The sequence below is a fragment of the Aotus nancymaae genome, unplaced genomic scaffold, assembly GCF_030222135.1.
Source record: "Aotus nancymaae isolate 86718 unplaced genomic scaffold, 86718_ANA_hifiasm-v0.15.2.pri h1tg000029l, whole genome shotgun sequence".
Lineage (NCBI taxonomy): Eukaryota > Metazoa > Chordata > Mammalia > Primates > Aotidae > Aotus > Aotus nancymaae.
In genome coordinates, this window is record NW_026988442.1 from 25,302,402 (window position 1) to 25,316,292 (window position 13,891).

At 53.7% G+C, this 13,891-nt stretch overlaps 1 protein-coding gene across 4 annotated transcripts; it reads left to right on the top strand.

Annotated features, from left to right (window-relative positions):
- Positions 1–851: 851 nt before the first annotated feature.
- Positions 852–13,758, top strand: PCIF1 (phosphorylated CTD interacting factor 1). 4 transcript variants are annotated; one of them, XM_064382481.1, is made up of 18 exons: positions 867–973; positions 2,508–2,645; positions 3,874–4,041; positions 5,402–5,544; positions 5,636–5,760; positions 6,882–7,019; positions 7,214–7,344; positions 7,460–7,614; positions 8,838–8,985; positions 9,081–9,164; positions 9,404–9,503; positions 10,603–10,765; positions 11,436–11,608; positions 11,753–11,839; positions 11,924–12,108; positions 12,802–12,895; positions 12,991–13,166; positions 13,266–13,758. In XM_064382481.1, the coding sequence occupies exons 4-18, from the start codon at positions 5,421–5,423 to the stop codon at positions 13,495–13,497; spliced, it is 2,115 nt and encodes a 704-aa protein (XP_064238551.1). In that variant the 5' UTR covers positions 867–973; positions 2,508–2,645; positions 3,874–4,041; positions 5,402–5,420; the 3' UTR covers positions 13,498–13,758. The 4 variants fall into 4 exon arrangements, with proteins under 4 accessions (XP_012322752.1, XP_064238551.1, XP_012322754.1 ...); XM_012467329.2 differs by lacking the exon at positions 2,508–2,645 and having other exon boundaries at positions 852–973; XM_012467330.1 differs by lacking the exons at positions 867–973; positions 2,508–2,645 and adding an exon at positions 1,488–1,609.
- The last annotated feature ends 133 nt before the right edge of the window (positions 13,759–13,891 follow it).

The following is a 13,891-nucleotide window of genomic DNA, read 5'->3' on the forward strand; positions in this document are numbered from 1 at the left end:
TGGAGAGGCCAGAAGTGGGTGGAGCTACTATTCTGACGCCTGCAGGCCCCTACCAAAAAGAATCCTGCAGAGAGCCGAAGGAGGAGCACCTCACAGCTGCCAGTTCCCTGCCAGGCTACCCTCCGTAGCCGGTTTTAAGGCTCAGTGAGGCTTTGAACTGCAACTAATGGCCACAGATATGTCAGTGTTGGAAAGGCCCTATGATGCATTTAGTTGATTTCCCATCTTTGCCCAAAATCATCTCTATTACATGCCCCCCCAAGGCTAGTTTAAGTTCCTTCTACTCAAGAGCATTTACAGCTTGGGCTCGATGTGCATGTAGCCCGGGCATGGGGCAGGGCTGCATAACATTCCGACACCAGGCAGCACAGAGGCCTAGAGAAGGCACGAGACTGACCGGAAGTGGCAGAGCCGCGCGGGTGCCAGGACCCAGGTCTCTGCTACGTACGGAGCCTGCGTCACTAGGACTCCTCCCCTGGGCTGACCGCAGAGCCAGAGACCCCAGCAGGTTCTAAGACGGCCCCACGCCCCCTAGTGCGCACGCTCAGTCCAACCCCGCTGCGCACCGCCCACCAAGAGTATCCGGCTCCTGCAGGTGTGCCCGCGGGGGAAACTGAGGCGGGGGCGTGCCAGTGAATTCCTTCCTTCCTCAGTCCACCCCCAGGCCTACAAAACTGTCTCCCCCTCCTCAGTGCCCCAAGGAACAGCAGGGGCAGGGACAGGACGGATGGGAGGAAGGGGAGGGGGCCGAAAGCAAGCTGGGTGCTACAAGACAGCAGACCCTGCCACACTCAAGATGGCGGCGAGGCCGTGGCGAGGTCCCTCAGAGGCGGTACCAGCGCATGCGCAGCGCGGAGTCCCGACCCGGGACACAAGATGGCGGCAGCGGCGCTGGGGAGGGCGAGGCGGAGGCGGCAAAACGGGCGGTCGAGCAGAACGTGTAGCCGCGTCCCCTCGAGTCCGCTCCAGGCAGGTAAGAGTCCCAGGAAGCCATGGTCCCGCAGCGAGCCGCGCCAGAGTCCGGGGATCCGAAGCCGAGCGGTGGCGGCCCCTCCGGCGCTTTCTGCTCGGGGCTGCCGCTTGCCCCGGCTCTGTTGCCGCCGCCATCTTAGACCCGCGGGTGGGCAGACGCGCCGGTGGCCGAGGTGAGGGAGGTGGGCCCAGAGAGCCCGAGCGGAGCGGCCTCTAGAGCCCCTCCGCTGCTGCCGCCGCCACCGCCTTTGTGTCGGGCTCCGATTCTGAGTCGCCTCAGCCCGGGGGCGGGAGCGCGCGGCGGGGCGGGGGGCGGAGCCCGGGAGATGGGCCGGCGCGCGCGCGCCAAACAGCCCACCCCCACTGGGGTGCGGCGGGGTGGGGGGTGGGGGGTGGTAGGTGCGCGCGCGGGCGCTGACGTTCGCCCCTCCTCGCCTTCGCGCGCTCTAGCGCCTGCGCACTTTGTTAGCCCTTTGACTCCGCCCTACTTGGCCGGAGAATTCTGACTGGTACATTGCGGAGATGGTCCCGCCCCTCCTTCCTCCAATCCCGGACTCGGACTCTGGCTTCTGGTGGGTTCCTCCGGTTGCGCAGATACAGTTGTTTATCCTTGAACATCGGTGATTCTCAAGCTTCGGTATGCATGGGGGTCGGGAAGCCACAGGATAAATAAAAACCTTATCTAAGAGCAGTTATGTCTTACTGAGAGCGCACAATACTGGACTCTACGCATAGCGATCGAGTGATTCCGGTTTATAAGCCGGAAAGCAGAAGAAGGGCCCCGAATCCGGGTCTGTCCAACTCCAGGGTCACATGGGAAATTAAAAATCGTTTTAATCGCAAAAAATGGGTAAATTTTTTCAAATCGCGTGAAAAAATGAGTCATCCTGTTTCCAGTCACTCTTAGGGTGCGTTTTAAAAATACTAATTCTTGTGTGCCTCCCCTCCGTATTTCTGGCTCCTGATATGTGCAGTGAGGCACAGGAGTCTGAAAATATGTATGTATATTTTACAAACTCCGAGATGATTCTGATGCACAGCTGGCTCTGGAAATGCTGCAGTGTCCCCATTCGGCCTCACACTAAACTGTGCCGCTTGTGCGTAATCTGCAAAGTTCATCTACCCGGTGCATCAATACCACAGGGTTTTGGGAAAAATATTTTTCAATAAAGGCAAGCAAGATATGTCACATAATGTGTTTGCATGTTTTTATTTTTTGCAAGACATTATTCAGAGCGTGTCTTTCACTTGCTGTGGGAGGCTTGCGATTGTGCTCCCAGATCAATGATATGTATGTATGTTGATTTTTCTCTGGTCTAAGGGTACTTTATTTTTTATTTATTTATTTATTTTTTTGAGACAGAGTCTCACTCTGTCACCAGGCGTCAGGCTGGAGTGCAGTGGCGCGACCTCGGCTCACTGCAACCTCCGCCTCCCGGGTTCAAGCAATTCTCCCGCCTCAGCTTCCTGAGTAGCTGGGACTACAGGCGCGCACCACCACGCCCACCTAATTTTTTTTTTTTTTGTATTTTTAGTAGAGACGGGGTTTCACTATGTTGGCCAGGATGGTCTCGAACTCTTGACCTCGTGATCCACCCGCCTCCGCCTCCCAAAGTGCTGGGATTACAGGAGTGAGCCACCGCGCCCGGCCAGTGTACTTTATTTTTTAAGAGGTAAGGTCTTGCCCTGTCACCCAGGCTGAAGCACAGTGGCATGAACATACCTCACTGTAGCCTCGAACTCCTGGGCCCAGGTGACCCTTGCACTTCAACTTCCTGAGTAGCTGGGATTGGAGGTGCAATTTTTTTTTTTTTATTTGGGCTGGGCGCACTGGTTTATGCCTGTAATCCCAGCACTTTGGGAGGCTGGGTGGATCACTTGAGGCAGCTGGATCACTTGAGGTCAGGACGGCCTGGCCAACATGGTGAAACCCTGTCTCTACTAAAAATACAAAAAATTAGCCAGGTGTGGTTCTGCACGAAAGTAATCCCTGCTATTCGGGAGGCTGAGACAGGAGAATCGCTTGAACCCAGGAGGTGGAGGTTGCAATGAGTCGACATTGTGCCGTGCACTCCAGCCTGGGCGACAGAGCAAGACTCCCATCTCAAAAAATAAAAAAATTTAAAAAACAGGTTGGGCGCGGTGGCTCACGCCTGTAATCCCAGCACTTTGGGAGGCCGAGGCGGGTGGATCACGAGGTCAAGAGATCAAGACCATCCCGGTCAACATGGTGAAACCCCGTCTCTACTAAATATACAAAAAATTAGCTGGGCACGGTGGCGCGTGCCTGTAATCCCAGCTGCTCAGGAGGCTGAGGCAGGAGAATTGCCTGAACCCAGGAGGCGCAGGTTGCGATGAGCTGAGATCGTGCCATTGCACTCCAGCCTGGGTAACAAGAGCGAAACTCCGTCTCAAAAAAAAAAAAAAAATTTAAAAAACAAAAAACCGACCAAGTAAAAAACTTTATTTGTTGTAGAGCTGGGGTCTCACTATGTTGCTGAGGCAACTTCTGGCCTCAAGAAATCCTCCCACCCCAGTTCCCAAGTTGCTGGAGCCACTGTGCCCAGCCTAAGGGTGCTTGAGTTGGCAGGACTGCTTATAGAGTTTGTGGGGCTCAGTGTAGAGAATGAAAATGTGGGCTTCTTTTTAAAAAGTTATTAAAAATGTTATGACAGTGACTGCAGAGCTTTAAACCAAACTCAGGGCTTTCCTGAATGTGGGCCATGAAAGCCAACCTATTGGTAACATTTTCATCCCCGGTGTTTCTTCATCCCCATTCCTGGTGTGTCCTGCCCTGTCCTGGAGGCTCCCAACTTGCTCTTTGTTTTTGCCCCTCTTGTTGTCCCTGCTCTGCAGCATCCCACAGGTCTGTGACTCTCCATTTTCCTATTTGCTCTCCAGCTGCTGATGCAAGGAATCCCCTGGGCCCCCGTCCACTCCACTGCTGACCAGCCCATCCGCCTGTGCTGAGTCTTCCTGCAGGCCTTTCCTCGCCTCTGTGGGACCCTGTGGGGGTCCATCCGGCTGGAGAAGAAAACCCTCTCATGCTAGCATTGCAGACCTCAGAGGGTGAGAGAAAGGGGGGACTTCAGTGTTGAAACCTGTGGGCTCAGTCCCCAGGGCACCAGGAATTCTTCCTTCCCTGAGAATTAAGGCAGCTTTGTTTTTTTCTTACCTTGGTCAGTGGTTCTCAACCTTTCTGTTATCAAGGCCCTTATTGTTGTACATGTGTCCTGTTGCCCCCTGCATTTTTATCTGCCAAACTGTACCACTGGAGGAACCATTCACTTTTCCCTTTCTCAAATAACAAAGACTACTGTGACGGAGTGTGCAATAAAATCAATGTCCCAATGATTTCTATGATGTCTTCACAACTAATCAGAGCTTCTGATCAGCATGAAATAATCATTGTGACCACAATGAGTTGATAAAATGTCAGCATGAAAAGATAACTGATGTTTAAGCCTGCCTTGTGGTCTTGTGGATAAAAGTTTGATGTCTTTTGGGTGGTGTGACCTACTGAAAACAGTTCTATCTCAGCCCCCAGGTGTCTGACAGCCCCAGGCCAGAAGCACCTGAGGCTCATGCTGGGTTTGCTTTGGGTGGGGGAGGAGGGAATACAGATCTGAAGGAACTGGCCTCCCAGCTGGTTCTTACAGTAAATATCCACCTGGGGATTATGAAGGGCTGAATTAGATAGTTCTCGGTTGCATTGGTTCTTTTAGCAACAGATTGCTTCCTGCTGCGTAGTGTAAAATAAGGTGGCCAATTAGATTCCGTGCCCTTCCCTAGTGTGCTTTGTTCCTTTTAGATTTTACTGGATGGGAGCGTAAAATCCCATCTCCTCCTGAGAGTTGTTACTATTCCTTCTTGTAGGAATCGCTTCTTAAGGGCAGATCCTGTTCGGTCTTGTTTGCTGCTCTTGCTGCTTTGTAAATATTTACAGAATCAATAGTGCTCCTGTTGGGTTCAGGTCCTGTGTTGAGCCCTGCAGAGAGCTGAATTGGACCAATTCCTATTCCTGGAAGTTCTAACAGTTTAGTGGAGAGAGAAACTCAGATGATAGACCAGACCATCTGAGTGAGTGCTACGACAGAGTTGTTCACGGCCCTGAGGAGGGGCTCTGACCACTTGGCCTGGGGAGGGGAGAGTCAAGGAAGGCTTCCTGAAGGATGTGAACCCCGTAGCAAGCCAGGCAGAGAAGAAGGGGAGGGGCATTTTAGGCAGAGGAAGCAGCAGGAGTGCACCCATTGAACAGCTGTAATTGCAATTAGATCCCAGGGTTGCTGCTGTGGCACCATGCTGGCCCTTTAGGATAGGACCCTATTGGATTTCTCCATATCCGTGGGTGGTCACTGGGGCCCCTGGGTGGATTGTAATTGGCGGGTGAGGGGTTGGAGCTGACACTCTTCGGTCCTCTGTGTGGCAGGTCCTGTGTGGGTTCGGAGATGGCCAATGAGAATCACGGCAGCCCCCGGGAGGAAGCGTCCCTGCTGAGTCACTCTCCGGGCACCTCCAATCAGAGCCAGCCCTGTTCTCCAAAGCCAATCCGCCCGGTGCAGGACCTCCCAGGTACTGAGGGGAAGAAGGAGTGGGGTGGTGGGGTAGGAAGGGCACCCTGGGAGCAGCCCTGACCCTGGTTGGGCCCCATGCCTGTTTGCAGAGGAGCTGGTGCACGCAGGCTGGGAGAAGTGCTGGAGCCGGAGGGAGAATCGTCCCTACTACTTCAACCGATTCACCAACCAGTCCCTGTGGGAGATGCCCGTGCTGGGGCAACACGATGTGATTGTGAGTGCCAGCCTAGGGTGGGGGTCTTAGAGTGGCCTCTGGCACCTGGGCCTTCCCCAGATGTACCCTGAACAGTTGTTCAGTGCCCAGCCCTGTGCTGGCACTTGCAGATACAATGACAAGCAAGACAGACACAGTCCCTGCCCTCATGGAACCTACACTCAGATAGGGTAGACTGACAGGTAAACATGGTTGTGCAGCTGCTGCACAATGGGCACTGTGCAATGATGCAAGAATGAACAACACAGACTTGCTCCCTGCCATCGCACAGCACCCACAGGCTGCTAGGAGACCGTGCAGTTACAGTTGTGGTCCTCGTATGAGGAATAGTGTTAGACTACATCGGGATCCTGACCTACTCTGGGGAAGGCAAGGAGACAGGAAAAGCTCTGAGAGTGAGTGTTTAAGGCGAGCGGGTTAGCAAGTGAGTGGGGAGGAAAAGAACATTTTAGGATCTGACATGTCAGTGTGACGGGAAGTACAGGCATGTGCTGTCTGATGGGAACATGGGCTTTTGGGTTCATCTCAGCTGGGGCAGCATTTCTTTACTAGGCACAGTCGAGACAGTTGGCGTCTTCGTTTTGCAGGTGAAGACATTGAGGTTCACAGATGGGGAACAGCTGGCCCAAGACCTCAGTTAGTAGTAGGCAGAGCAGGATGCACAGCTGATGTGAGTTTAGGCCCACACCACTCACCACCATACATTCTCTCGGCGTTACCAAGAGTCCCATCTGCAGGGCCTTGCTTTTCACAATAAGCAGTTTTGAGTTTTTCCTTTATTCCTTTCACTCTGTTCTTAAGGAAAATAATGTGTAATGAGCACTGATCTCATGCCAGATGCCCTGTTAAGCAAGTCATATTCACTGACTCATTTAATCTCAGTGGTGATGTAGGGCTTAGCACGGCCATTCTGAAAGTAAGAAAACAGGAAGGGTAGTAGCACACCCAGTCACAGTTGCAAGTCACAGGCAGAACTGGAGCCATGTTCTCTGCCTGTATCCCAGCCCCTCTGCTCTTCTCTAAGGAGTAGGAGCAGGGGTGGGAGGGCATGAGGATTCAATGTCCTGGGGGCCCTTAAGCCACTGGCCCTGGTTGCAACTCTGCTGGTCTCCCTCCACCAGTCGGACCCTTTGGGGCTGAATGCGACCCCACTGCCCCAAGACTCAAGCTTGGTGGAAACCCCCCCGGCTGAGAACAAGCCCAGAAAGCGGCAGCTCTCAGAAGAGCAGCCAAGCGGCAATGGTGTGAAGAAGCCCAAGGTGAGTGTCTGCAGCCAGGAACCATCTGCTGAGCGGCCAGCTCAGACGGGAAGCCCACAGGCTCCCTGCAGGGGTCGGGCATCAGCAGGCTGGCCAGGAGGGGGGCCCGGGACACGGTTCACTAGGTGTGCACTGTTGGATGGAGCCTCTCTGGTAAATCTCCTGACCTGACACCTTTGTGACTTTCGCTACAGATTGAAATCCCCATGACACCCACGGGCCAGTCGGTGCCCAGCTCCCCCAGTGTCCCAGGAACCCCAACGCTGAAGATGTGGGGTACGTCCCCTGAAGATAAACAGCAGGCAGCTCTCCTCCGACCCACTGAGTGAGTTCCTGCTGATTGGCTTGGGGGCACCCATTGCTAATGGCAGCCTGTCCGGGACCGTAGGGTGTGGCATGGGTGGGCAGGGCATCCTCATCACTCCTCTCTCTGCTCCAAGGGTCTACTGGGACCTGGACATCCAGACCAATGCTGTCATCAAGCACCGAGGGCCTTCAGAGGTGTTGCCCCCACACCCTGAAGTGGAGCTGCTCCGCTCTCAGCTCATCTTGAAGCTTCGACAGCACTACCGAGAGCTGTGCCAGCAGCGAGAGGGTACCTGCCTCCGGGCCACGGCCTCCTTTATTTTCACCCACCTTTAGCAAGAGCCAGGCTTGGCCAGGCCAGCTTGGGGATGGCGGAGTGGGGGCCAGTGGTGAGCCATGATCATGCCACTGCATTCCAGCCTGAGTGACAAAGCAAGACCCTGTTTCAAAAAAACAAGAGTATCTATACCTTAAGATTATCACAAGGAGTAAGTGAAATAGATAAGTATTTTTTTTTTTTAATTAATTAATTTTTTTTTTTTTTAAAGACGAAGTTTCACCATGTTGGTTGGGCTGGTCTTAAACTCCCGACTTCAGGTGATCCACCCGCCTTGGCCTCCAAAGTGCTTGGATTACAGGTGTGAGCCACCATGCCCGGCCATGGATAAGTATTAAATAAAATTTAGTTTTTAATTTTTTAAAGAGGATCTTGCTGTGTTGCCCAGGTATGTCTTGAAATTCTGGGCTCAAGCCATCTGCTTGCCTTGGCCTCCCATAGTGCTGGGATTACAGGTGTGAGCCACTATGCCTGGCCTAGTTTCTAATTCTTTTTTTTTTTTTAAGACAGGGTTTCACCATGTTGGCCAGTCGGGTCTTGAACTGCTGACCTGGTGATCCACCCGCCTTGGCCTCCCAAAGTGCTGGGATTACAGGCGTGAGCTACCGCGCCCAGCCTCCAATTCTTATGATTAGTAAATAAACCTGTTTAACTTTGCTCAAATACATAATGCTCTGGCCTCTCCCCTCTTTTTTTTTTTACATTATGTAATATTTTCTATTCTTTTCTTTTGAGACAAAGTCTCGCTCTGTCACCCAGGTTGGAGTGCAATGGTGCGACCACAGCTCACTGCAGCTTCAACCACCTGGGTTTAAGTGATCTTCCCACCTCCCCCTTGAGTAGCTGAGATGCCCAGCTAATTTTTTTTTTTTTTTTTTGTAGAAACAGGGTCTCACTCTGTTGCCCACGCTGGTCTTGAACTCCTGGGCTCAAGCGATCCTTCTACCTTAGTCTTCCAAAGTGCTGAGGTTACAGGTGTGAGCCACTACACCTGGCTACTTACTAACACTATAAAACTAGTGATTTTTAGAACCTATTTTGGGAAATGCAGCCTAGAAGCTTCTGAAGTGGGACTGTCTTGCTCACTGCTGAATGCGGTGCTTCCTGTATGTGCCAAGCTCCAAGTGGGACTGCTTGACTAAATCCAGGCCTTCAGCAGCTCTCCTGTCCTCCAGGCATTGAGCCTCCACGGGAGTCTTTCAACCGCTGGATGTTGGAGCGCAAGGTGGTGGACAAAGGCTCTGACCCCCTATTGCCCAGCAACTGCGAACCAATCGTGTCACCTTCCATGTTTCGTGAAATCATGAACGACATTCCCATCAGGTACAGCCCCACAGCTGGGAATGACCCTGGGCCATTTGGTTTCTGTGCCCAGTCATGTATAGAAGGTCTCTAACTCTGCCCACTCTCTAATGCAGGTTATCCCGAATCAAGTTCCGGGAGGAAGCCAAGCGCCTGCTCTTTAAATATGCAGAGGCCGCCAGGCGGCTCATCGAGTCCAGGTTTGCCTCTGTTTCCTGCCCCAGGAAAGATGGGTCTGTGATCAAAGTGGGAGGTTGTAAGCCATCTGGCCCAGTCTCATGCAGGGCTGTCATTGCTCTTGGTGGCAGAAGTGGGGCCAGCTCCCAAAGGCAGAACAAGGGCTGCAATGTAAGCCTAGGGCTTGATGTCCAGCAAGCCAATGAAGTGGGATGAGGAGGGTGGAGCCAAGCCATTCCTTTCTTCCGCCCTTCACTGGCAGGAGTGCATCCCCCGACAGTAGGAAGGTGGTCAAATGGAATGTGGAAGACACCTTTAGCTGGCTTCGGAAGGACCACTCAGCCTCCAAGGAGGACTACATGGTGAGTGGGCCCCTGGGTGAGGAGGCCAGTTTTAGGGCTCTGTGGCCACTTTCTCTAGGAAGCCTACTCTGCCTGTCCAGGCTGGGCCAGGCCTCCCCCAGTGGCCTCTTCTTGTGCAGTACAGCAGACCTTTGATGTTCATTAGTCCCCAGACTCATGACTGGGGAGATGTTTTTCTAGGCTCCTGGCTTTCTCCCAAAGAACATTTCCGTTAACAATCTTAATGGAATCTTATGCTTGGCCACACACCACAGGTAGCTGCCTTTCAACCTAATAAATGTTCAGCATCTCCCTTGAGTAGAGTTTTGGAAACAGATTGACAGCCTGCTTTTTCTTGAGTGTGTGTGTTCATATCATAGTTAAGAACTGCCATCAGATTCAATTCCCTACTCTTAATGTGTCGAAAACAATTCTGTTTTCTGGCCAAAACCTATCACTTCTTAAACCTCTCCACCAGCACTAGCAATGGGCTTTCTTTTCAGGACCATATTTCACAAGAGACAAGGTTTCGCACTTCACGATAGTAACTGTGTACTTGACACGTAGAGAGTGACAAAGGTAGGTGTACTCACTAGCCAGAGTGACTCATTCTCACTCTTCAGTTTTACACGTGTGATTCAGCAAAATTACAAGTCCCGACAGTCATCTTTGCAAGTAGCTAAAAGCTCAAATCTCACTGCAGCAGCCAAGCACCCTGTTTCGTAATCGTCTTTCCCCAGTAGACTGCAAACGCTGTAAGCTGGGACCGTGCTGGTTTGTCTGGTTTTCCAGTAATTATCATGGGATCTGGCAGTGTAACCCCAACAAAAGCTACTGGCATTTATTGTACAATTACTGTATGCCAGGCACTTGGTAAGCCCTTAAGGGAAATGATCACATTTAATATTCAAACTGCCCTGTTAGATATCTTGTGTCCCCTTGACACCTGAGGAATAAGATTCAGAGAAGCCAGGGGATTTGTCCAAGTGACACAGCTAGTCAGTAGCAGAGCTGGTTCAAAACAAGGACCGCTGGACTCCAACAGCCCTGTGCTTACCTGCTAGCCCAGCTGAACCCCTTTGGCCTCCACTAATGCCCTGATCTAGAATGTCTCCTCCAGGATCGCCTGGAGCACCTGCGGAGGCAGTGTGGCCCCCATGTCTCGGCTGCAGCCAAGGACTCCGTGGAAGGCATCTGTAGTAAGATCTACCACATCTCCCTGGAGTACGTCAAACGGATCCGAGAGAAGCACCTTGCCATCCTCAAGGAAAACAACATCTCAGGTAGGGGAAAGGTGGAGCCGGAGGGCAGCTGTGATGCCATCAGCCCTGTGCCCTGATGGAAGGGGCAAATGAGGCTGAGCCTCAAGGCCAGGGACTGGTTTGGGGCAGAACCTGCTGTGTCCTTTGGCTGGACTTCTCTGGGAAACAGGGAGAAGTGATGAAGATGGTGGTGGTGAAAGGCTGGGAGCTGTAGTTAGGTGTACCTGAGTTTACATCCGTTCTCTGCAAGCCTCACCTTCCCCAGACTGAAGTATAGCACCTGGTGGTAGGATTGTGTGAGTACTCACAAGTAACTCAAATCGCTAGGCCCAGAAAGATCCCCAAATAAGGGATCATCACTATTACGATGATGGCAGTGCAGTTCTTGTACTTCTGCCGGACAGCAGGACCCCTAGCCCTGAGCCTACTTGCCTACCAGCCCCAAGGCATGACAGATGGGGGCCTGCTTCAGTACTGAGCGTGTTGACACAGGCCACCAGTCTCTGCCCCAGCCATTTGCTTGGCTGGTTTCTTTTTATGGCTTTTTCTTCTCTTTTTACTGAACTGGGCAACAATATACTGATGTATGGGATGAGACTTCCCTCTCTCTCGGTGCAAAGCATGTGGCACACAGCAGCTGCAGCGTGAGAATGAGCAGTGCGATCCCTCACTGCTCTCTCCCTGCCCACAGAGGAGGTGGAGGCCTCTGAGGTGGAGCCCCGCCTAGTGTACTGTTACCCAGTCCGGCTGGCGGTGTCTGCACCCCCCATGCCCAGTGTGGAGATGCACATGGAGAACAACGTGGTCTGCATCCGGTATAAGGGAGAGATGGTCAAGGTCAGCCGCAACTACTTCAGCAAGCTGGTAAGAGCTGTGGGGAGGAAGGCCTTAGCTGATGGATGAGTTGGGGCCTGGGATCTTTGCTGGGCAGAGTCTCCAGCAAGAGGCCAGTGATGAGGACATGAGGGAGCACTGCTGAAGGCCACTCCTCTCTGTCCTACCCCACAGTGGCTCCTTTACCGCTATAGCTGCATTGATGACTCTGCCTTTGAGAGGTTCCTTCCCCGGGTTTGGTGTCTTCTCCGACGGTACCAGGTACAGGCCTGGGGCAGCAGGGAGGGCTCCCCCGGAGGGAACAGAGAGGCTGAGCCCCAGGCGCTGACTGTGGCTACTCCGCAGATGATGTTCGGCGTGGGCCTCTACGAGGGGACTGGCCTGCAGGGATCACTGCCTGTGCACGTCTTTGAGGCCCTCCACCGCCTCTTCGGCGTCAGCTTCGAGTGCTTTGCCTCACCTCTCAACTGCTACTTCCGCCAGTACTGTTCTGCCTTCCCCGACACAGATGGCTACTTTGGCTCCCGTGGGTGAGAGCCAGGGGCTACCCTTTACCCAGGCCAGGGAGGTGCTCTCCAGAGCACAGGGCCCACCTTAGCCGACTGCTTCCTGAGCTTTAGTGTCAGGCAGGCTTGGGTGGAGTCCCTGCCTCCACCTCTTACCAAATATGTGACCTTGGACATGTTGCTTAACTTCTGGGATCCTGAGCTTTTCTGGCTCTGGGCAGGCATGTGACACCCCTAAGCCGGCCTGTGGGTTTCTCAGTGAGTCAGCTCAGGGTAGAATAGGAACACATGGTCCCAGGCCCTGAGAGGAGTGAGAAATGGGGCCACAGACTTCAGAGGCCTTACAAACTAGGGGTGCAGGTGAGCAGACGAGAGAAGGTAATGCTGTCTCCAGGAGGAAGAATGGCCAGGAGCTCCAGAGGTCCAGAGCTCAGCAGCTGGGGATCTTGGGTGCAGCTTCTGCTATGGTGGTGGCAGGCTCAGAACTGGATCCCAATTCCAGCTTGGTGAACACGGGCATCCCAGCCTGAGCCTCACTCACTGTCCTCATCCATTCAGTGGAGATGATCATGCCTTATGCTGCAATTAATTAGGGTGAATGCTGGCCTCTGGCCAGGCCATCTCTTCAGTGTGGTTGCCTAGGGTTGGGGATGGTACCTGTTTCTGGTTGAGGGACTGGGTCCTGATGGGACTTAGAATGCTCACTCCTGTCCCCAGGCCCTGCCTAGACTTTGCTCCACTGAGTGGTTCATTTGAGGCCAACCCTCCCTTCTGCGAGGAGCTCATGGATGCCATGGTCTCTCACTTTGAGGTGGGTACACTGCGAGGGTGAGGGGTGGGCAACAGGCAGGATTGCCAGCAACCTGGGAGGCAGCCCTGACACCCACCCTGTGTCCCCTCCCACAGAAACTGCTTGAGGGCTCACTGGAGCCCCTATCCTTCATCGTGTTCATCCCTGAGTGGCGGGAACCCCCCACACCAGCTCTCACCCGCATGGAGCAGAGCCGCTTCAAACGCCACCAGCTGGTCCTGCCTGCCTTTGAGCATGAGTACCGCAGTGGTTCCCAGCACATCTGCAAGAAGTGGGTGCCAGGGAGGGCAGGGGAAAGAGGCTGGGCTGGTCAGGCTGGGCTGACCAGGCCAGGCCCAGCCCCACCCTGAGCCGATGCCTTTGCCCACAGGGAGGAAATGCACTACAAGGCCGTCCACAACACGGCCGTGCTCTTCCTACAGAACGACCCTGGCTTTGCCAAGTGGGGGCCAACGCCTGAACGGCTGCAGGAGCTGAGCGCTGCCTACCGGCAGTCAGGCCGAAGCCACAGCTCTGGTTCTTCCTCCTCATCCTCCTCGGAGGCCAAGGACCGGGACTTGGGCCGTGAGCAGGGCCCCAGCCGCGAGCCTCACCCCACTTAACATACCCTGCGGGGAGGAGGAGCCCCAGGAGTGCTGGTCTGGACTGCTGGGACTTGGGGCACCTAGGGTGGCAGCGAGACCCTGGCTGTCACTGATAGTATGGAGATTTTGGCTTTGCCAAGGCTCCCCTCCCTGCCCATCCCCAGCTCACCTCAGACTCCAAGTCCCGTGTATATAAGTCCTGATGCCTTCCCAACCCCACCCCTCACCCTGTTCCCACCTTGTTTCATTTGTAAAAGGAAATACAGAAACCCCCCCAAGGATGTGTGAGGGTCTTGAGGGCAGAGAAGGCTTAGGCAGCTGGAGCTACTTCTGGGACCACACTCCCTTTCCTCCAAGCATCTCCTTTTCATGGCCCCTGAGGTCTCACACAGCTGGGTCCTTGGTGGCCTCT

Coding starts and splice junctions, on each gene's coding strand:
- PCIF1 (XM_012467329.2), top strand. CDS start 5,421: ATGGCCAATGAGAATCACGGCAGCCCCCGGGAGGAAGCGTCCCTGCTG. Junction 5,545..5,635: donor CCCGGTGCAGGACCTCCCAG/GTACTGAGGGGA, acceptor GCCTGTTTGCAG/AGGAGCTGGTGCACGCAGGC. Junction 9,165..9,403: donor AGGCGGCTCATCGAGTCCAG/GTTTGCCTCTGT, acceptor CTTCACTGGCAG/GAGTGCATCCCCCGACAGTA.